The following is a 24,059-nucleotide window of genomic DNA, read 5'->3' as shown; positions in this document are numbered from 1 at the left end:
TTTAAATATAAGAACTTTCGATTGGGCTAAGGATGAGCAGCAACCTGAACCCATCCTGCACAACTTTCAGCCAGAGATGGAGCACGATACCAAGTTACACTCAGTAGATGAAATTAACCATCTGATTTTACACTTGGAATCCGGACCATTCACTAATTTACTTCTACCCATCCATTCCATAGAATTCAAACGGATGGTCAGGATTGCTCCATCAGTGACCATTTTCAAAATGGTAGCGAGCTATTGAAGGATCCTCTGCAAACGTTGGTATACTAAGATTATTGTACAACTCCCGCACGTGGGTGGTCGTCCACTTTCCTATAGTGTGGCCCACCATGCTGTTTTTATCTGATCCAACCCATTCATCAAATGATCCATGAAGACAGAGGGAAAAAAAAAAAAAAACACTACACCTCTACATGATAATCACTCACATGATTGCTGGATTAATATATTTTGTGAACCCTACTCTCATGGTCAGTGCTTATGGACGGTTTCGATGGCATACATACGCCACAGTTTCCTCACACGCGATGTTTGGAGAATAAGCTTTCTCTTCAAACGCTGTAGATGATACGGACCGGGAAAAAGAGAAAGAAAAAAAAATAAATCGTGGGACTTGAATTTGAATGGTTTCGATTTCTACGTGTTCCATCATCCTGGTAGGGATCACCCGATGAGTGGGTCAGATGACCTATACGTGGACCCCACATTCCATCCAGATGTTTCTACGGTGGGCGTTCCCTCCCCATTGTCCCAATCATTGGTATGGCCCACCTGAGTCATGGACTAGTCAGGGTTTTTGGATCTAGGGTTAAAATTTGGAGACCAATCTCATGGACGGTTTAGATGGGAATGATACTTCACGGTGGGCCCCATGCAGATCGGACGTGTAGAACTAACCATGCGACGAAACATATCGGATCCGTTCCCGTGCAATCTTACGAGCTTATGCGGCAAATCTCCTCTATTGGGATTTTTTTCATCTCCTTTGCAATCTCTTGCAAATGGAGAGTGAAGAAATAGTAGAGGAGGAAGTACTGAGGGTTTTGGATTCTTGTATTTCTCGCATCAAATGGCGCCTCAGATCTTCATCAAAGCGTCGCCTCCAAACAGGTCCTCTCTCTCTCTCTCTCTCTCTCTCTCTCTCTCTCTCTCTCACTCTTGTAGATGCTGCGTTTGGATGTTCAGTTCAATAATTGCAATATAGATGAACTTTGATACTCCGGCAGTGTGGTGGATGATACACAGGCACTTGGAAGTTACTTAGAAATTGCATACGTGGATGCAAGTAATTCAAATTATGGGTCCTAGTTCGGATGTATCATGAACTGAACATTATGTGTATTTGATTATCTGACTATTGCATGGTTGAAAATGAAGAATACCCAATGCTCCTATTTCAATGAACAAGTGTCCATGAATCAAAGGTTAGGATTGTTTTACCAATCTGATTTTGGCACTGACTTAGTGATAGTGGGTTGCACAATTTAGTTGGCTCGTTTGAGTTAATGTGTGCTGTGTGTACAATTTATGAGTGACTACATATCATGCATCATGTCTGCCGGAGTATGAAATAACTCCACATTACGAGAATTCTATTTAATAGAGAGTAAATTACCAAAATAAGATTAATCCCCCAAATTGCAATTACTGATGCTTCAAATCCAACTTGAAACACATGGAATTGCAATTGGGGGTGTTTTGGATTACAAGTGGCACCATCCTCATGTTGCTTATTTTATATTGTAATTAATTGAGTGAATTTAATTCAGTTGAATTGAGCCTCCAAACACGCCCTTTGGACCAGCTGGGTACACGAAAAAGTAAGTTCATCTCATTTAGTTAATAGTAATTATGTATTAGAGATCATATTTTTTTATTTTATGTTGCATGTATCCGCAGGGATTAGTCTCACTTCAAAAAAGAGGTGGGGTCACCCTGTGTCTTCAAAAAAAAAAAAGGATTAAAAATAATCATGATAACTAACAACCATGATCTCTAATGCATAATTACGATTAACTAAATTGAGATGAACTCAGTTTTAAGTGGCCCTGAAACTGGGCATTAGTTTCTATGCAACCAAAATCTGGAAATGCTACCTAAAAGTGATTTTCTAAAAGAGAACTCTTTCCTCAAAAACCCAACTTGGTCATCAGAGTTAATATCAATATCACAGGTTAACCTTCAAAAGTCAATGATTGCTTTTAGTAGGAATAAAGTTAATATACATGTGGCACTTGTGTATAGTGGTTAGGGTGGTTGGCTTGGTGGTGGGCCATCATATGGGTGGCCCATTGATCAGAAAGTGAGGTGATTGGGTTATAGTCATGTGGCAAGTGGCCTTAAAAGGGGATGGTTTACTTAATGAAGGAGCCATGGTTGACATTTGCTGGGAAATTTTGCCCAATCAATCCCCTTTGGCATATGGTCTATCCATTTTTTGCCCACTCTGTCAACCATCCTAATCACCTTGGATGTTTGCACTGTGTATAGTGGGGGAGTGAGGATGACACTTCATAGAAATTCTAAGAAGTTTACTGAATTATAAAATTTCTCTACATGTTAAGATCAATACTCTGATGGGAAAACAAGGTACCCCTTGGAAAGGGGCACAAACAGCAATGACACCATTTTTGGATGACACCCATTTTAGCTTGAAAGTGACACTTCAAATGAAAGTTGTGGAAACCCCAATGCAGAATGGAGAAAATCTGTCAAACCAGCTCCGAATGGTAATTGAGCTCACTAATTCAAATAGAAGAATAGCATAATGACTATTTGGTTTTATGGCCATCCTGTTCAATGCAAATTTAGAACATCCAAACACGCGCCTTTTCTATGGATTTATTTTATGAGAGTCAAACAATGAGACACTTACTTTGGGCCTGTTTAGCACAAGAAGCATTTGTACACCAAATAGTATGGGAGACATAGGCCCTAAGAAGATAACGAAACACACAAGATATTGTCCATCAGGTTACCTCCTGCAAAACTGGTTTCCAAAAATTGTTTTTCATGTTAGTTTTTTGTTGGTGCTTGCATGTTTCCTGTGTGATTTAAAACACTTTCTCAACCTTTATCACCCCAAACAAGGCTCCTATGTCTTTCTGTCCTCTTTGTTTTCGTCTTTTCTGGTGTATCAAAATGCTTGACTATGTGACATTCTCTTTGGCAGATATCTTAGCATTGTGTACAGGAATGAGGCCGGTTGTAATGGTGGATTATGGCGGAAAGATGCCCGAGCTGCAGGAACAGCTGTGCTTATTGCTCCATCTTTGTCACAAGGTCAAACTTGATATTAGCTCTGTGAATTATTTGGTGGAGCATGTGAAATCAACTTGAAAAGTTGCTACTGATCTTCTTGCAGCTTGTCCATTGGATGTCATTCCTCATTCTTAGTTTCCAGCCACGTATCTAGTTTTATTCTCAAGGAGCAATATGGAAATTTAGGAATTACATTAAGATTATAAAGCATTCTTTTTCTGTGATCCTCTTGCTTCTCATGCACGATCCCGTGATTGTAAGAATCTAATGTAGTTTAGTTGGGTTGGAATAGGCCGCCTTCCTTGCTCCAGCTATTGGGTTGGCCCATTCATCCTGGTGGGAATAAGGAAGTTTCTAGGGCCCTAAAGTCAAGAGTTTCTGGTAACTGTACCTTAGCTGAAAAGCCTGGTAGAGCGTGAGCGCCACAAGCCCTTTTTCCTTAGCTACCCCTCTCCATTGTCAACATTTACCATCTTTTACTGTAGAGGGAATAGCCAATGGTGTTAGAGGACATTAACAAGCTGTTTCTTGGGCCCATGAGCCTCCACAAATGGCCACACATGCTAACTTGGTAGGGGTGAGAGACATCTAAGAAGGGCATTAGGCAGGCTCCACTATGCAAATGATTGGCCCAAAAATTAGGTCTCTCCACGCATTAGGTGACCACATGCGTACGTTGAATTTGGACCAATGGCAAAAATAAAAATAAAAATAAAAATAAAAATTAAAAAAAAAATCAATGTTTTCACTCATGTATGACTTGCTTAATGGGCTCACAATTTTGTTTTGGGTTAGGTTATGTACATGTCAGGGTCTGCTTGATGCACTATTTAGATCTCTATTTAACAAATCGGTGATATGACTTGAAACTTGACCTATTGACTCAACGTGATTGGATTTTGAGTTGACACAATTAGATACTTGTTTCCATTGACTTTGGATCAAGTTGTCTTTGAGTTCTATCCAATTTTCAGGGTTTTCCTTTTTAGTTGATGATAAAAATAAATAAATTCTTGGATTCTTTCAAGACGATAAGTGATTTTCCTACATTTTCTAGCCTTCTAGTTTTTATTTATTTATAAAAAACTATCTTTTATTTTCATATTACTTTATATATTTAATGATATACTTTTACATTTAAAGTAATTAATAAATACCAAGTTTATAAATTTGTGCAACAGAGACCAAGAACTGTGTCGATTAGAAGGAGCGAGTTGGTGCAAGTTGAAGGCTCTAAAAAGGCAAGGGGAAGACCCAAAAGGACATGGGTGGAGTTAGTAAGAAAGCCCTGATGATCTATGGTCTAATTGAAGTTATGGCCCTTGATTGAGTGGAATGGTGGAACATAATTCATGTAGCCGACCCCAAGTAGTTGGGATGAGGCTTAGATGATGACGATGGCCGAGTTTATAGATTTGAATTTCTAAGTTTTTCACCAAGTTTTTTAGTCCAGTTAACAGATTTTCCAGTTGACTTTTCGGTTTCTCAAACTATGCTTCAAATGTCTCACAAATGTGCCAAATTGGCATGTCTGGCCTTTGCAAAGATCTGTTCCTATCTTATCATCATGAGATTGTAGGGTCATGATAGAGGGATAGGGGAGGTCAAAGGAAACATCCCCTGTGGGTTCCTTCGACAATGGCCAAGATGAAATTGCTCCAATTGATCACCAGAATTAGAATTCCTTACAAAAGTAGACTGCATTTTCTTCAAGGGATGTGCGTGAGAGAGGTGACTAGGGGGATAAACATCACATGAGATCTAATTGGCAACAATGGTTATGGTTAAGGAGCCCATAGTGTAGTCAAGACTGGCATTGTTTATGACTAGCACATGCAAAAATTTCGATGTGGCATGATTGTAATGAGCTAATGTCTCCAATATGCTATGTAGAGAATGAGCTTGCCAATCACGCCTAGGAAAAAGTTTGCGGCAACTTGCTAGTTTTCTTGTTAGGCTATGTCAACAGTGAAAAAGTCACAAAGAGCAACCCATTCAACAAATTCGAGAGCAACTGCATATGTTGGTAGTTGAGATCTTACAACCAATCATTTGGGACAATCAAGGGGTTAAGTTTGCCTTAGGCCATCCTCCATCAAGCTTACCAAAGCTGAAGCTTTGGAATCTTGATCAATCACTTTGAACTTTGCACCAAGGTTACTTGGATCATGGGTCACTCTGGTTCATGGTACATGCTACACTACTTCCCCTGATATGTGGTACGCTAAGGGTAAGAGCATACGGGATTCACCAGTTCATACATTACACATGAATTTACATTGTAATCTATCATACATTACAAATGAATTTAGTGATTACGGGTCCTGGGAATGATTACAGTCCGATTCGAAGTCCCGGAATGATTACTATGCAATTACAGGTCTAGGGAACAATTACGGTGCAATTATAGGTCCCGACAATGATTTCGGTGCAATCACAAGTCCCAGGAATGATTTTGGTATCTATATATGAAGTGACAAATGTTATTATAATAGATCCCCCATGCATACTATCATATTATATGCATGTTATTTCATAAATGAAAGTAGAAATATCTACATTCTAAATATAAATTCACGTTAACTTAATCCATGATGTGTACAAAACCATATATGGCCTTTTGGGGACTCTGTACTATAACCAAAACATAAGCTACAGGAAAATATCTCATCATCCCTTAACCTCCCTTGCCCTCATTTTTAATTTTGTTCTCTCTTTTTATTAATATCTTGAGTTACGATTCAAGACCTCCTTTGTTCTCATTTTTAATTTCGTTTTGTCTCGCTTTTCATTAAAATCTTGAGTTACCATTGAGAGAGAGAGAGAGACTCCGTGCAACCAAACCAGTATGGGCAACCAACTCCGTTTGGCTGCAGGCTAGGTGATGAGGCCTTAGCAATGTAACCAGTTTCAGGGGCCATTTTCCCCAACAGTTGTAACTACAAAAAATGGGATCATTAAGTATGGTGTCACGCTATCGGATTAAATCTTCAATCATTGGGCAACCAAAACTCAAGCATGTCTCTACCCAACCATCTCATCTTTGCTTTTTATTTTTATTTTGTAATCAAGATATGAGAACACTTTTAATCCAGAAATCGATCGAAGTGCTTTTCTAGTTTATTTTTTTTTAACCTCAAGAGACTACATTGTATAAACTATAACTTATTTCTCCAATAATTACTTGAATATATAGAAGATATGGGAGAGAGTTGACAGATTTGGAGAGATCTCAATAGATACATATCTTAACAAATAAGGAAAAAAAAATCATAATATAGAAAATTACCCTAATATTCTCTAAAATGCCCCCTCAAACTTTATGTGCTCTGAAACGAGTAACTTGATTTAGAAAGGTATGATGAACATGTATTCAAAAATAAAAGAACAATACAACTGTAGCATAAGACGAGCATAAGGCGATGGGACGATGAGTGCCACAAGCGATGAGATGATGACTAGCATGAGACGATGAGTGCCACAAGCGATGAGATGATGACTAGCATGAGACGATGAGATGGCGAGTGGCATAAGGCGAGTAGGCACTTTTGATGATTTTTAAGATGTAAACTAATAACACTTTAATGACTAGCGAATGATCTAGTGGCACTTTCGGTGGCTTGAGTTTTTACTTATTGTTCTTCTAGTGGATATATACTTCCAATGGTTGGGATTTCAACCATTGCTCTTCTAGTGGCTCTATATGTTCTAACAACAAAGAAAATAACTTCAGTCCAAACACTTAGCAAAATAATAAGTCCGGTCCAAAACACCTAGCACAAACGAAAAACACATCTTGTCAAAAGGCCTGGTACCGGGAAGATAGAATGAACAGAAAAAATGATGGTGGCAAAGATAGTGCACGATGTACCAAATATCTAGGCACATTGGATAACAAATCTAATCAAAAGGCATGACATCATAGCTAGTTCAGTAAAAAAAATAAAAATAGTCTAGTTAAGATCCATATGTGGTGAAGGTGTTAACATCACTCTAAAGGTACACTTAATTCAATGTACGTGCAGAGCACCGCATACTTTTGGATGTCCTATCTCTCACCACAACAGACTATGGGGTTGGAGCAGGTGAGCATCAGAGGTTTACATGAGATTCGACGGCACTACAAGTGGAGACAGAGATGACAAAGGCACGAGAGGATTCCGGCTAGCGCTAGATGCCCGATGTCAATGGATCCAAAGTTGATCCACATGAAGTCCCACCACGTGAGGAAGCTTTTTATGGGGATCTTGATAGTGATTTAAGTGTAGTAGAAGACAGAGGAGAGTGGAGAGTCTGAAAGCGGTGTATGAAAGATGGAGGGGAGGGGCCATCATGGAGACGGGCTTCTTGGCTGGTGAGAACGAAGATGCCAGTTGTGTTAGGACAACAAATTCGGCCAATGTGGCAGATCGGAGAAGATGCTGCTGCAGAATGGGCTATATCTTCTTGCAGTGGTGATTTTCGGCATTGATAAGGACGATAATGGTGATTTTGGATTGAGGTTGGGGTTTTTGGTTTGGTGGTTGTTAGAGTATATTAGAGTAAATTAGGTATCTAATTAGATTAAGGATATTTTCATATTTGTTTAGATGCATATGTGTGAGGATCTCTCCAGATCCCTTATTTCTCATCTCCTTTATATATTTAGTTGTTATTAGAGAGATAATACAAGTTAAGATTTTCCACAATGTAGTCTTTCTGGTTTATGGTATCAAAGCTCCCGATCTGGGGCCTTTGATCCGCTCACATCCATCACACCATCATCCTTCATCCTTCGAATACCTTCGAAGATGTATCTTCCTTGTAATGAGCATTTTAACAAGATGTGTTTCCTTTTCTTCTTCTTTTTGTTTGTGTTGGGCGTGTTGGACTGGACTTGTATTTGTGTCGGGCATATAGACTAGACCTCGTTATCTGTCGTCGTTATGAAGAGACTTTTTTTTTTTGGCTATCGGAACATCTAGAGCCACCAGAAGAGCAATGATTGAACTCCCAGCCATCGGAAGTGTGTATTTACCAGAAGAGCAAATGGTTGAAATCCCGGCCACTGAAAATGTTGCTAGACCATTCGTTATTCATTTGAAGTGCTATTGGTTTACATCTCAAAAGTCATCAAAGGTGCCTACTCGCTTGTCATTTCATCGTCACGTATCGTTTCGTTATCTTATGCTCACCTCATACTACAATTGTAGTTTTCTTTTGTGTTTGAATAAATGTTCATCATACCTTTTAAGTTCAAGTCACTCTTTTAAGAACACATTGAGTTTGAGGGGAAATGTTAGAGTATATTAGAGTAAGTTAGGATATCTAATTAGATTAGAGATATTTTCATATTTGTTTAGATGCATATCTGTGAGGATCCCTCTAAATCCCTTACAGATCTCTCATTTCCTTTATATATTCAGTTGTTATTATAGAAATAATACAAGTTAAGAGTTTTCACAATGTAATCTTTGTGGTTTAACAGTTGCAATGGAGTAGCAACATTCATGGTCGGATCTAAGAAGGGTGTCAAGTCTCTGATGCAATGGCAGCGAATCGTGGGTTTAACAAGATCTAAATAGAGGTGAACAACCATGTTAATGGTGAGATGGGGTGAACTATACGTTGGTGGTAGACAGCTATTACTACAGTGGCCATCTTTGCGGTTAGAGAAGAGGATGCTGATGTGCGGCAAAAACAGTGTTGGTTTTCTGATGGAAACTGACGAGGATGGAAACGACAGTGATGGATTCCAGATGGGTTTCCAGGAAGATGAAGATGGTGATGGGTTTCAATGGTGATGGGGGTGAAGTTAGAGGGGTTAAGAACTGAAGAGGGTGGTGAAGGGCTAATGGCTAGAGACAACGATTGTTATCTTTGCTAACAATGATAATGGCAACAATAACAACTCTTATGTGCGGCAAATGCCGAGACTAAAAGGAGAGAGAGAGAGAGAGAGAGAGAGAGAGAGAGAGAGCTAAGTTTTGGAAAACCTTAGCTCTAATTCTATGTTAAACCACAAGAGACTACATTGTGTAAACAGTAACTTGCTTATTTTCTCTAACAATAACTGGAATATAATAAGAGATTGGAGATTTTGAGAGATCTCAATTCTCAACAGATACACATCTTAACAAATAAGGAAAAATCCTAATATGAGAGGTTGACCCAATATACTTTAATAATTTCAAAGGGGTTTTGATTGTTGTAATTTTCGCTTTCTTTATCTAGTAGCAAACTTACAAGAGATCTTAAATCCCAGCACAAAGTTTCAAAGAAAAAACCGTGGAACCAGCTACCTACTAAGGCTACATTTTCCAGACACATTGACATGATTATCAATAATGAACCTTAGTTTTTGCTTTATATTCGTATTTTAGCAGAATTTATGTGCGGTATCTATTTCTTATGTATATCTAGATATTTGGGTACAGTTTATGTACTTACGAATCTGCGAATTAAAATTTACAGGATAGTAAAATTTTCACTTATCATCATCAAAAGCCTAGTCCTCACTATCTGGATTAGCTTTACAAATCTTGTTTTGCTAGTCATTTCTATCTTGGCCCCGTCCTTGGTAAGTGAACAAGTCTTTCATATCCTCTCTCACCTCCTCGATTCAAGTCCTGTTAGGTCTTGCTCTCCCCCTCTTTGCAAGTCATTGGACCCTAATCATTAGTTCCCTCATTTCAGTTGTCCCATGTCTTTGTGGAAATGATTGAACCTTTGCATTAAATAGATACTATCCAAGAGGGATTAGAGGGTGAGAGAGCCTTAGATGTCCCTAGTCCCCCTTGGGCATCACTTGTAGAGAGAAAAACAGAGAGAACAAGTAGAGAGAGCTCTCTTCCTCCTTCCTCCATCCACACGTCCACATGTGTCAGCGTCCACGCCTAGATGGCTTTGCATGCGTACCTCCACCTTGCTTTGTGGGTTGGCGTGTTGGCTCTCATCTTCTCCATCATCTGGGATACATCAGGGAGACGTTCTAATTGAAGGATCAGCATTGGCAAATCAACAATTTCTTGGCGGGCATTGATCAAGTTAATTGTAGCTATAGGATTTATAATTTCTCTTTTAGAAACTTGGTAATCTCTAAATGGGGATCCTTAAGGCTAAAACAAATAAATTTGGATTTTTGAAAACTTTAAATTCTGCTGTTTTTCGAAATTCCCAATAGTGGGTCCTACTGGTCAGTCATGACTCAAGGCCTTTTGGAACACTTGACCAGCATGTGGGGTCAACTTCTGGACCCGACATGTACACACATGACAGATTACTTCCTGGATGCATCAGAAATTATAGGAATACGAAATTTTTCGTGGTTGGTTTATCAAAATTGCCATGAGTGGGAGCGACAATTTCATTAAAAAGTGGTCTTATTTTCCTGTTGCATTGAGCGCTTCTAGCAATATTCTGGGAACCGGACCGGTGGCCAAACTGGTGAAGTAGGTGGTATGGTCTCAACTGGTTCGACCATTTGTTCAACCATGGCAGTGCATAGTTTAATTTAAACAAACAATTACTGGTGTATTAGTTCAACAGTCTGTAACTCTTCTGGTTTTTGCCCAAAGTGTACTAGTAACATGTTCAGTTCGGGTATTGAGCTGGCTATTCCGATTTTCAGAGCACTGGTATCTAGAGTTGTTTGGACTCTGATTTATTGTCATGATGGCCACTGAATGAACTTGAAGTCATTCTGCTTCCTGCATGACTCAAATCTCATTTCATTGTGCAAGGCCTTTTGGTGATCATTGACCTGACAGTTGTGTAAAGTACTTACATCATGTCTCTATGACTCTAGTGTCTAGTTTCACTGTTGGTGGCTTCTGCCTCTGGCTTCTTAGGACCCATATAAAAATTTCCATTTGTACAGAAACTACACTCTATTGGAATTATTACAAGTGAAAGGTGTTTTGCAAAAGCCACATGCACTGCTGTTACATGCAGTCAGACATGTCAACCTGGCACATATATGAGATAATTGAATCATGGATCAGTTGGGCCCACTGTGCTAATGACCTGGCTGCTAGAGGTGCAACTCGGGTGGGTTGGGTCGGGTTGAGGGTCAACCTGAGCCTGACCCGACCTTAAGAGGGGACCCAACCCACAACCTGACCTGACCCGAATTCCTACCTGAGGTGCCCTACCCGAACCCAACCTAAATTCCTCTATACTCAACCAACTTGACCAAGCCCAACCCAACCCAAATACGTGTGATTATTCCTAACCCAAACTAACCCGACCCAAATTTCCTCAACCTGAACCCAAACTGACCCAAATTTCCTCAACCTGATTTCAAATTGGTTGGCATTTTCCAACCAAACTCGGAGAGGGGGTTGACAGCCCAACCCAAGCTCGGGTTGGATCAATCTGGTTTACGTTGACCTGAATCCACACTGCAGCTCTACTGGTTGCACTCATCAGGCAGACCACACATGGACATTGAACGTGGAGATTTGGCAAAAATCTCCAAGCTCTCCTTTTTTTTTTCTTTTTTTTTTTTTTTTTTTTTTAAATGCACATTTGGTCCACTGGATGAGTTAACTGGCCTAATTTCTGGGTCAATTTATCTGCACCATGGACCTTACCAGATGCTCAACTTGTATGTCACAGTGGTGCAAGATTGCAATGTGTTATTGCATGTAGAGGTCCATCTCGCTTCCGGACTGGTGCGTGTAGGCTCACTGAAGCACTCTTAAAAGAGATGGTGATGCTTGACAGGGTTTCCAAAATCTTTGCATTTATTGTCGTTTCTATCTTGTTCTTAGTTGCATGTGAATCCTTGTGGTATTTTGTTCACAAGGTTTTTATTATTTAATTAATCTCTTTGTACTCTGTTTGATGTTTTACATGCATAATGAGCATGTCATGTTGCAGAAGCAGGCTCGTAAAGCTGACCCTAAACAGATGGGATGAGGCAATGAACTATTATGATGACAATTTTATGGGTCTCGATTCTTCCAACAATCTGGGTGTTTGGTCAACAGGAATCATCCATTTTATGGCCTTTGGGAGTAATGATTTGGTCATTCAAGGCCTTTTGGATCACTTGGCCAACATGTGGGGTCGACCTCTAGAGACCCTACATATATACACATGATCGATGAGTTCCCTGATGCAACAGAAAGTGTAGGAATCTGAAAAGTCCAGTTTTTGGTTTATCAAAACTTTCATGAATGGGAGCAACAATGACATTAAAAAGCAGCCTTATTTAGGCTGGTGCATCATGACATTAAAAAGCAGCCTTATTTAGGCTGTTGCATCAAGGGCTTCTGCCAATGTTCTGAAAACCAGACTGCTGGCCAAACTGGTGAAGTAGGTGGAATGGTCCTAAGCAATGTTTTAAATATCGACGATATTGGCCGATATATCCCACGATATATCTTGTATCCCACCAGTGCGATACGAAACGCACAAGTAGTGCGATATATCCCACATGTTCGATCTGGTGAGTATTTTCAAATTTTGGTCCTCTTATTTTTTATAAATCATGTTAAACTAGTGTCAAATTGTTACAAATCCATGATTTTTCATGTTTTCCATGAAAAATCATGAATTGGGAGCTTCGATTTCGAGATTTGGAGGAGATGGGCCAAGTGGTGGAAAATTGAAAAAAAATCAAAATTTCCCAATTTCTCGCAAATCATTTGCAATCTTTGTGTCCAAACATCAAATCAAACATTTATGTAACCTAATCTAGTGATTCTTCTTTTGCTTTTGAATGTATTGCTTGTGATTCCACATGTCTTCTTATATTTATTAATTATATGAATAGACATTAAATATACTTGATTCAGTTAGACAATGCATAGATTAGGACCTCATGCAAATAAAACCTATTATGTGTACTTGCTTTTTATAATGTTTTGATTTATGAGTGTGTATTATGTCTTTTTTAACAATCAAAGTTTCATTGAAAAATTCAACTAATTTCCCAATGTTTTCCCATGCTTCCAACAACAACGATACATTAGACGATACAACCGATATATTCCATGCAATAGCCAATACGTATTTGTATCCCAAGAATGCGATACGTAACTCCATACCGATATTTCAAACACTAGTCCTCAGCTGGTTCAACCATTGGTACAAACCATTACAATATGTAGTTTAATTTAAACCACCAACTGGGTCATTCTGGTTTATATTAGTTCACAGAGGTTACAGGTATGAATGGTTCTGTAACTCTTCTGATTTTTATCACAAAGGTACCAGTTACACTGTCAGTTTGGGTATCGAAACCAGATATTCTGGTTTTCAAAGCAAATCTAGGGGAGCCATTCGGTTGTGATTTATCGTCATGTTAATCGGCTGAAAGGACTTAATAGTTTTTCTGCTTCCTGCTTCACTTAAAAATTTTAGTTCATTGTGTAAGGTCTTTTGGTGATGTTTGACCTGACATTTTGTGAAAGTAGGTCATGTCTCTATGATCTATGTCTAGTTTCTCTGTTGGCGGCTTCTATTTCTGGATTTTTGGTACCCCTATAAGAACTTTCATTTGTCCAAAAACTACACCCTGTTGGATTCATTACAATCTTACAATTGAATGAAACTGTAGTATGTAACAACTAATAAGATTCAAAGGAGTTCTGCTCAGGTCACATACATGCAACATAGATATGAATATTAGTATCGTATTGGCCAATACGGCTGTATCGTATCCGTATTGGCATGAGATGATAGATCTAGACTTATTTCGGGATCAAAACAAATGATTTGGATGGGATTCGACAAATCAAAGTGAAGTGGACCATTATGGGAAAAATCGGAAAGAAGGGTAAACCTTCACTTTCTTTTTTATATTTTCATCTTCTTTTTGTTGTATTTCTATGTAATGGGTGCTAGTTCACTAAATCATGCTTGATTTATGTTCAATTAGGGCCAATTTAGTTGACCTTCAACGAGTCAAATCGACAAACAACATTCTCGTCAAAGAATGGTCCAATATACCATTGAATATATGGTCAAAACATTCCCCTATTTTCCTAATATTTTTCATAGTTTTTTGCTTTAAAAAAACTTCTGACTGATACGGCATCGTGTACCGCCCTGATATCAATACACGATGCCGTATCTTATCATTTTTCCATTGGGCCAATACCGACATTCAGAACCATGACATGCAGTCATATATGCCAACCTGGCTCTTGAGAGATATCTGAATCTTCATCTCGTGGGCCCTCTGTGCCTGCTCATCACACAGACCATGTGTGGTCATTGAATATGGAGCTTTGGAAAAACTTCTAAATGTTCCTTTGTTTTAATACACATGCTATCCACTTGATGAGTTAACTGGGCTAATCTATCTGCACAATTGGCGTCACAGCCATGCAAGATTGCGATGTGTGACTGCAGGTAGAGGTCCATCTGCATTCCGGACTGGTGCGTGCAGATTCACTGAATTGCTCTGAAAAGCGATGGTGATGCTTGACAGGGTTTCCACAATGTTTGCATTTACCAGTCTCTTGTTCTTGTTACGTGTGAATCCTAGCAATGTTTGACTTACAAACTCCATCTGTTGTTGATATCTTGCATACTCCATCTGATGTTTTACCTGTGTAACTAGCAGGATATGCTGTGGAAACAGGACTTGCAATAGATGGGACAAGGCAATGAGTGACGATGGTGATTTTATGAGTCACCATTCTTCTAACATCTGGGTTTGCTTGGTCTGCAGGAATCATCGATTTTGTGGCCTTTGAGAATAATGATTATACAAGATATGGTTTATTTGATACATGTCAGTGGACTTGCTGAGCATGTACAATCAGGCCTTAGCTTGCAGCAACAGATGCTTTTTGTGGATCTCGAACAAGATCCTCCAAAGGTTACCTCTTGTTAAAATTGGTAGCATTGGTACTAGTGAGGAGGAATTATAGGGGTCGTAAGCATCAGCGCATGTATGGTGTCCTGATGCACCATCTGTACAGGTGTGGCCCATGGTTTGTATCTAGACTATTGGAATCATAGGGACCGCAGTGGATGTAGGATTCAAAGATCTTCCAGACTGAAAGATCCTGGACATCCAATATTTGGCCTTTTTAGGATTCACTTAACGGTCTATCTGTTGATAATTGATCGAAGGGTTCAGATTTTTCTAGTTTTTGATATTTCTGGGGATCTCCCATCCACTATCGGACCCATCACATCAACAATCTGGATCACCTAACCATGGATCCCACTTGAACAAACTTGGCACATCAGGATCACTTCACTTCCTGATACTATAATCCCTTATTGTTTAAAATCTTATGGCTGTTTGTAAACTGGCCCCGTTTTTTAATGATTGTGTATACTCTTCTCATGTTGCAGATGGTGATGCAGTCAGAACAGAACTTAGTTGCATCACAGCTTGGATCTATTCAGAATTTCTTTTCATCAGTATTTTCTGTTGATGAAACGAACAAGGATATCTCGCCAAAAGTGCCTCCTCCTATGACTGGGCTAAAGATGGAATCAGCAGAACACTCAGGTGCTGATGAGCTTGTTGCTTCTCAATCCTCCGAGCTTATCGATCTCAGTAGTTGCATGCAGGACACTGAAGTTACCCTGCCAACCCTAAACGGGTAATTCTGATTTTGAGGCACCCAGAATGATTAATGGAGACACACACAATCACAAGCTCTATATCGCATTAGTGTCAATGGAACACCGTATACAGGTAAAAGATGAAAATTAATGAGATTCACAAATTATTAATGATGGGGGCAGCAATGGATTGGATTAGGCTGGCTGCTGTCAGTCCATTAGTTAATTGGGACTGAAATCAGACCCAGGTGATCAGACCCATATCTATCATTAAAGGACCTGAACTCAGGTTTAGACCGGGCCTTATTAGAAAACGTCGACAAATCTTGGCTGTCAAAAACCCATTCTGCTCGTCATTCCGTTAATTGTGCATGAAATCCATGTCCTGGATGGGCCTAAATTTCAAACCCGACCTGATCCCATGATGGTTGGGCCCAGAAGCCCAGAAGCCAGCAGGTTGCTGGACCTAATTAATGAGGACAAATGTGGAAAAGAAGAATCTTTTAAAATATTCAATTTTATTTGTGCAAGGCTGACCCCAAATAGCCGGGACAAGTCTATGATGATGATGATGATTTGTGTACATGCGTGTTTCGTCTTCACACGTTTGTGATGAGATGTATACTCAAACACATGCTTTCTATACCTTTGTGTATTCCAGTTTATGCGCTTTTGTATTGATTTTTTCTAGCTTTTCCAAATGCTAAGCCCACACGTGTGTGCAACAAAGCTCATGCCCACACCACACATGTGCTAGCATGGCATGATGGGTCTGAGTCGAATCCATCCATCAGAACAACGCCACTATATTGATGCCCTACCCCAAGAATCAGGTTGATCCACTGGTCAGGTGGGCCACAGTTTGCAAAATAAAGGCATGGCTCTGAAAATTTTGGCTGATGTTTTCTAACCCATCCATCTGTTTCCAATATCGGGGTCCACATTCTGATTGGACCATATTTTATTTTTGGATAAACATGTAGAAGGTTGGACCAACCTGATGGATGGATTAGATCTTGCATGTATGTGGCATGCTGGAACATTTGTGGTGTGTAGACCTTTATTGCACACTGTGTGCACTTAGCGCACTTAGCAAAGCTCTGATTTTATTTATTATTTTGTGTATTTTTGTGTAAAATCACTGTTGCATTCTCGTATCTTTCGCTGCAGATGGCTTCTTGGCTACCCAGTAGTCTATTTATCTGGCAAAGAGCACATGGCTGATGCTATCTATAATCTGTCCACCAAATCTCTTCATCTCTTCAAGATTTTAGTTGGCAGGTTTGATTCTTGGTACTCACCGCAGAAGCTTCTTATCTGTTTTCTGTTCATTAAGGAAGGCAATGAAAAGGCAATAATCGTATTCTTGCAGAAATGGAACATCTGGTAAAGGGCCTTGTCAGGAAGAACTAATGAGGTGGGTTTTCTATTTTGTGTTTGTTACTCTTTCATACTCGAAGTATTTTCCACTTTTGCCTTGACTGTATACCTTCGTGCTTTGTTGGATGAGGACCAAAAAAGATTTTTCTTGGGAAACACGTGGGGCCCAAGGATTTGGCAGGGAGCTTCGCATAATATCTGTGTTCCTACCATCCCAGATCAAAGGAACTGCCCTGAAAAACAACAAAGGGAAAGTATGACATGGCGCCTGTGGGCCCCACGTGTTCTCCAAGAAAAAGATGTTTGTGGGCTCTCATCCAAACAAGCCTTAGCCTTTTCTCCTTTTGTTTTCAAATGGCCAAGTTGTGGAGGCTACCTGGATAATTATGTACACAATTGCATGTATTATGAGGGCACTGCTGACCTCACATGGACATAGGAAAATGGTGTCCACAAGCCCTTTGATTGGTTGGCATAGGCAGTGGGACCTACATATCCATTTATGGCGCCTTTTTTCTGCTTATTCCACTGAAACCAATCAAAGGGTGTGTGGGCACTTTAAATTACATCTTTGGATTAGCAGAACTCCTATTCTGAATGTATGTATTGTTTTCTTAATATGTTTGAATGTAGCACGGACAATTGGGTGTATGGTTTGTATTGTCCCTTCACATGTCACTGTCACAGTAAATCAATTCATGTATTTTTTATGTAAATATCCATCAGTACATTGCGTGAGATACGTGTATTCAAACAACCCTTTCAATGCTGGCCCGCACGCAGTCACTAATGTACATGACTAACTAAGCATTTCTTCCTTTTGTATTCCAATGGCTTAAGGTGAAGATCATGTGGGTATGTGTTTATATTCAAGTGCATGTGAATCATCACATTCATAATCTAATCTGCCTGCTTCTCATCATTATCAAGCAGTTTCACAGTGCCTTATGATCTGAGCATGGGAGGGGAGAAAGAGCCGTGGGCCAAGGCATTTCTCGCTCACATGTGGACAAAGTTCGAAAGATGCAAGAAGTCGTGGCGGTATTTGAGAATGGAGGTGAGCGAATGCTATCCACAATCGATTGTGCTGTAGTAATTGTGAGAGCCATTCATTACTCCCACTCAGATCAACCAATAAGAGAAACATGTGTAATGGTTTTCTTGCGTAAGGGGGAATCTATACTCGAGAGATTATTGTTTAGAATTATTTAAGGTTTTGTTGATCATCATTTTCATCTCGGCCTTTCTCCCAATGATTTGGGGTCCACTTTTAAATGGTTAGATTGGAAAAGGTTTTACTATTGCAGCAGTCCACCAGATATCAACCTTCCTTTACCTGGGTTTTGGAACCAGCCACGGCAGTCTCATGTTGACAACATTCATGCCCCTAATCGGTGAGCAAACAGAGGAGAGACATGAAGGGAAGTTGCTAGACGCGTCGGTGAGCATCATCATCATTGAAGCCTTATCCCAACTAATTGGGGTTGGCTACATGAATCCTTTTCTTCCATTCCACTCTATCAAGGGCTCAAACTTTAGTTAGGCCATAAATCATGGAGTTCTCTTGAATCGGGTAATGAACACAGACGCTGAGGCACAAAGAAGTATCACCATCAGATAAAAGTAGAACAGATGCTCATGTAGTTGGCTAAGGAAAAAATCAAAAAAGAAGAGCAAGGAGCCCACCAATACATGTTTTCCCAACACTACTCGCATGGCAACAAAATCACTACTAAATCTTAGCCTCACCATTGAAATAAACCCAAAAGGGGATTTGCGAATGGTTAAGGTCATACATTGCCAAACAAAATCGATGTGCTCAAAAGTTGAATTCATTTGATTAGGATATGAAAATGAAATTAATAATCTAAAAAGTTAAATGTCATTTTAGATATTATCAGTAATTCAATTTTCTTTAAGGCCTTTTTGGGTAGTTAAGGTGAGATGGAGTTTGCAATCTCCCGGTCTGTGACGGGGAGCATTATCCAATTGAGCTTGGCCTTTGTGGGCCATCTTATTCCAGTGCTTCATATCATTCGAAATGCATATTGTATCATATGTGTCAATCATCCAACGCTTCAATGTTGTAGGTAAAATGTCAGTAAGATTGCATGATCTGCGCAGCAGTCCACGCACAATAGCTACTCAGAATACACTGTTAGCAGAGAGTGACAATGGCTCTGGACTAAAACAAAATCTCTCTCTCTCTCTCTCTCTCTCTCTCTCTCTCTCTCTCTCATTTGATTGGTGATCCCTCAACTCAATGATATTATTTGATGGTGGTGGTCCCTATTATAGCCTCTCTCTCTCTCTCTCTCTCTCTCTCTCTCAATGATATTATTTGATGGTGGTGGTCCCTATTTTAGCCTCTCTCTCTCTCTCTCTCTCTCTCTCTCTCTCTCTCTCTCTCTCTCAACTCAATGATATTATTTGATGGTGGTGATCCCTTTTAGCCTCTCTCTCTCTCTCTCTTGATATTATTATTTGATGGTGGTCCCTCTCTCTCTTTCATTTGATATTTGATTGACCACGTCAGAAAGTTTACTTTCTTTACCTTCATGTGAAAGACCAACGAACCTCGTCAGACCCCTCTTTCACGCCATCAAAACAGAAAAAATAAAATATTTAAAAAGGTTACCTTGAGATTCACAAACACACCATAATGATGTCAAAATCCCACCCACCTCACGCATTTTCCTTCCTTTCATTTTTTTTAATACAAGTGCCATTGCCAACATGATAGGAATTCATATACTAATAAGGAATTGATTAATTCACACAAATTCTTTTATTGTATCAAAAGAAAAACCAAAAGAAAATTGTGTCACGGGCATCTTGAATTTCAATCAAAATCCAAACACCTTTTACCAAAACACATGAAAAAAGGGAGAACAAAAAACAACAAAAGCTTTCTTATGCCCCTTTTATAAGCTTGAGGGCGTCTGCTTCAGTTGGCAAAGCAGGGATTGCTCCTTTCTTGGTAGTTGTAATAGCTCCACAAGCATTTGCAAATTTCAACATTTCCCTTAAACTTCCCTCCCCCTGCAAATCATCATTTACATAAAATAATTTTAAAAAACAGTCGAAATAAGATTGCATTCTTATATAATAATAATAATAATAATAAACCATAGGGTCTAAACAAGATTTAAAGCATTCTCAGAAACTGGTAGATATTGCCCAATACGTATCAGTATCATCCATGAACGATACAACCGTATCAGCCCAATACAGGACGATAAGGGCCGCATCGGTGATGAGCAATACAATACACAGATTTTAAACCTTGGGTCTAAAACCATTCCCCTTGTTAGTAATTTATTAGTAGCATGATTATGAGAAGGATAAGCTTACTTCAATCACAGATAGATCATGGACAAGCTTGCACAACATGGCGCCGATAAATGCATCGCCGGCCCCAGTTGTATCGACTGTTTTTACACTGAATGCGTCGACGGCTCCTCGGAAATTCTACATTTTCAAAAAGAAAGAAATCAAAGAAAATTAATTATAGATTGGTTGATTAGTGTAGAAGCTTTGTTTATTTCAATGAATGATCTTCATAGATAGATCACTCTAGTTGGTTTTATAACACAGATATACAGAGTATTGTTATGTATTCAGTTTGTACAGTGGGGCCCATGGTTCAGTAATCCCAACTGTTAATGTGGTGGTCCCCATGAAAATCTCTTAGATTTAAAGATCCTATCCGTCCAACCTCAACATCTTTCAGTTGAATGTGGACCATTGATGTATGCTCTCTTGTTAGCTGTCTATTTTCAGGCAACCAATTGATGGATTTTTTTGGGGGTGTGGTTGTGATTCATCCACTGTGGTAGAGCCGATCAGATCGATGGTGTTGGTGTCAAAACCTTCGTTTGAGAGTCATCAAGATTCAAAATTGGCCTGCTTACCTTAGTGTAGTATTTGCAACCCTTCTCCCCGAATGTGACCAGCAAGAGCTTCAGCCCTGGATGCCACAGCGACAAGGCGACATCGTCGGTGAGTGTTTCATGCCCCGTCAGGAATTCAAGCTCATTGTCGCTGACCTTGATGATGTCTGCCTGATCCCATATGCTCATGATCTGCTCCCGCGCCTCGTCGGCCGATGGCCACAATGGCAGCCTGAGATTTGGATCATAGGATAACAGCGCGCCGGCGTCTTTAGCCACCTTCATCGCCCGTAGATGGGCCGATCTGCAAGGCTCGGCAATCAAGCTTATCGATCCGAAATGGAAGATCTTAGCCTGTAATTCATCCATTAGAGGAAAACCAATCATAAAAATCATGTTTGTAATTTCAATAACAGACTGGAAATTGCCAAACAGCACTGAAGAGTACAAAAATGCATAATTGAGACCGTTCATCTATCAAGTCCAACTATAGAGGGCCCACTGTAGAAAAACTACAATCAGGCAATCCTAGCTGTCTAATCTGCAGCCTCCCAATAGATATTGGAATTAAGAAAATGACCATAACCCATCTCCACAGAGAAACAAAAAATCTATTGATCTGATCTATAGGATAATTCAATTGCTGGTTTTTGCACTATGGGCCCACCAAATCCGGATCTCGAATGGAAATTCTGATTTATACTTTAGAGAGATGGATCTACCAACCGTTCTAATAAGCTCGAGATTGAGTTCGGATTCTTTCAAGAGCATATCGGCGCTCGGGTTCCTGTAGAACATGAACTCACGATCGCCGTCTGCTTTTAGGGTCACGAATGCGAGTGCGGTTCGGGCGCCTTCATCAAAGAGAATACCGTTGGTGTTGACGCCGTTTTCTTTCAAGATGCCGGCCAGCATGTGGCCGAATTCATCGTCGCCAAGCTTCCCGACGAAGGCCGATTGGCCACCAAGACGAGCGACGGCGATCGCCACGTTTGCAGGCGCACCACCTGGGGCCTTGAGGAAGCCTGGAGCCTCAGCTAGAGAGACCCCAGAGACCGTTGGAACGAAATCAATCAGCATTTCTCCAAAGCTTATGATCAGCCCATTCGAGCTATCTCCATTTCGGAAAGCCATTGAGAGAGAGAGAGAGAGAGAGAGAGAGAGAGAGAGAGCTTTGAAGAACTTATCTAGAGGGAGGAGAGAGAGAGAGAGAGAGAGAGAGAGAGAGAGAGGGAGAGAGATTATATAGAAGTGTGGAGAGAAGAGACGGTGACAGTCGTATTTGGTTGGCGTTGGGTGTATGAAGAAGGAAGAAGATATTATGTGGGGCCCATCTTTTACGGAGATCCTGAGCATCCAATCATCGACGGTCAGAAATTAACTAGAGAAGAATCAGATGGTTGACATTGTCCATGCTTTATCCAGTATCAATAAGGCGCCCGTGGATTATCGCACGTGTTACGCGGGAATGTTAGGTGGATGTGTAATCTTGCAGAGGAGAAATTTGATACTCTGGCAGTGTGATGGATGATACACAGTCGCTTAGAGGTTACTTGGGAATTGCGTACCTGTCATTCTAATAAGTCAAATTAACATTGGTCTCTGAAAAATGTGTTTATTTGATTATCTGACTAAAAATATCCAATGGTTATATTTCAACAAACAAGTGTCTACGAATCAAAGGTTAGGATTTCTCAATCAATCTGATTTTGGTACTGTGATTCAGCAGCAGTGGGCTCCATGATTTAGTCAGTTTTAACTTGTGTTAATGTATGCCATGTGCACAATTTCCGTTGCCTGCCTATCAAGTATCATTCGCTGCCAGAGTATCATATAACTCCCTGTAAACAGGAATCCCGTTGTAGGATTGTTGACTCGACCATAGGGCCGGCAAGTAAAAGTCGGTTATCAATCTTGATAATCGCGGCAATCCAGGCCGTTGGTGTGTTGTTACTACCAGAGATAGGCGATGTCTAAAATTCTCCTTGATGAGAAAATCCTAAATTTTTTTTTGTTTTTTTGGGTGGCCTACCGATAGACGGTTAAGAAGAGAACTACGGAAATGGTCGACATTCAACTAAAAGGTTCTAAGATTTTTGGTTGGGATCTTCAAGTCTAGAGATTTACCACAGATTTTTGGTTGGGATTCTCCAGTCTAGAGATTTTTACCAAACATTGACTATCGACTGTGGGTTGGAAAAAGTGAATGGTCAGGATTAAAGCATCATGGGCCCAAGATATGAAAACCTGAGTATACTGTGCAAAACCTCCGGTCGAGGATCGTATAATTCGTGGGTGAATTCTGCTCTCTGACTTTTCAAAGGGAAAACAATGTCATGATTACGCGGAAACGGATTGGCTACTCCCCTGCCACCAGCCAATGGCTAGTGTTCGGTGGTCTGTGGGCCCAAGCATGATGTATTTGTTTCATCCACGCCGTCCATATATTTTTATAGATCATTTTATAATATTGTCCCAAAATGAGATATATCCCAATCTCAAGTGGACCACATTAAAGGAAACAGTGTTGAATGAACGTCGACCATTAAAAACTTTTTGGGGCCATAAAATTATTGGATAAAGCTGATCTTTGTTTTTTATCTTCATATGGGTCTTTATGACCTAATCAACATATTGGATGTCAGATAAACAGTACAGTGGGCCTTAGGAGGATTTAAATGATGGATATCCAATCACTATTGTTTTCCTGTGGTGTGGTCCACTAAGATTTATATACCTCTTATTTTTAGGGTGAAGCCCTAAAATGATCTTTAAGAATGGATGAACGGAATGGATGAAACACATACATCATGGTGGGTCCCACAGACCACCGAACACCAGCCACGGGGCTGGTGTCAGGGGGAGTAGGCGTAGCCAATCCGTTCCCTGATTACGCGTGGACGTGGACACTTCTGGAGGCGAATGTTTTCATATGCATTAGATCAACACCGTCCATCAGGTAAGCCACCTAATGTTCGGTCGTGAAATCGAACATCACACGGA

General features: G+C 40.0%; 2 protein-coding genes across 3 annotated transcripts; one reads left to right on the top strand and one right to left on the bottom strand.

Annotated features, from left to right (window-relative positions):
• Window positions 1-926: 926 nt before the first annotated feature.
• On the top strand, window positions 927-18,402 carry LOC131240128 (uncharacterized). Of its 2 annotated transcripts, none has more exons than XM_058238190.1 (7): window positions 927-1,116; window positions 3,179-3,288; window positions 14,933-15,082; window positions 15,568-15,821; window positions 16,954-17,064; window positions 17,156-17,200; window positions 18,094-18,402. In XM_058238190.1, exons 1-7 carry the CDS (start codon window positions 1,008-1,010, stop codon window positions 18,254-18,256), a joined length of 942 nt encoding a protein of 313 aa, XP_058094173.1. In that variant the 5' UTR covers window positions 927-1,007; the 3' UTR covers window positions 18,257-18,402. The 2 variants fall into 2 exon arrangements, with proteins under 2 accessions (XP_058094173.1, XP_058094174.1); XM_058238191.1 differs by having other exon boundaries at window positions 935-1,116; window positions 18,097-18,402.
• A 1,526-nt stretch (window positions 18,403-19,928) lies between these two features.
• On the bottom strand, window positions 19,929-22,267 carry LOC131240127 (probable fructokinase-4). The gene is made up of 4 exons (XM_058238189.1): window positions 21,783-22,267; window positions 21,078-21,410; window positions 20,518-20,634; window positions 19,929-20,205 (listed from the first exon to the last, which is right to left on the bottom strand). The coding sequence occupies exons 1-4, from the start codon at window positions 22,188-22,190 to the stop codon at window positions 20,077-20,079; spliced, it is 987 nt and encodes a 328-aa protein (XP_058094172.1). The 5' UTR covers window positions 22,191-22,267; the 3' UTR covers window positions 19,929-20,076.
• Between the last annotated feature and the right edge of the window lie 1,792 nt (window positions 22,268-24,059).

This window comes from Magnolia sinica, chromosome 3 (assembly GCF_029962835.1).
Source record: "Magnolia sinica isolate HGM2019 chromosome 3, MsV1, whole genome shotgun sequence".
NCBI classification, from domain to species: Eukaryota; Viridiplantae; Streptophyta; class Magnoliopsida; order Magnoliales; family Magnoliaceae; genus Magnolia; species Magnolia sinica.
The sequence above is the reverse complement of the archived record's forward strand: the minus strand, read 5'-3'. Positions and strand labels throughout refer to the sequence as shown.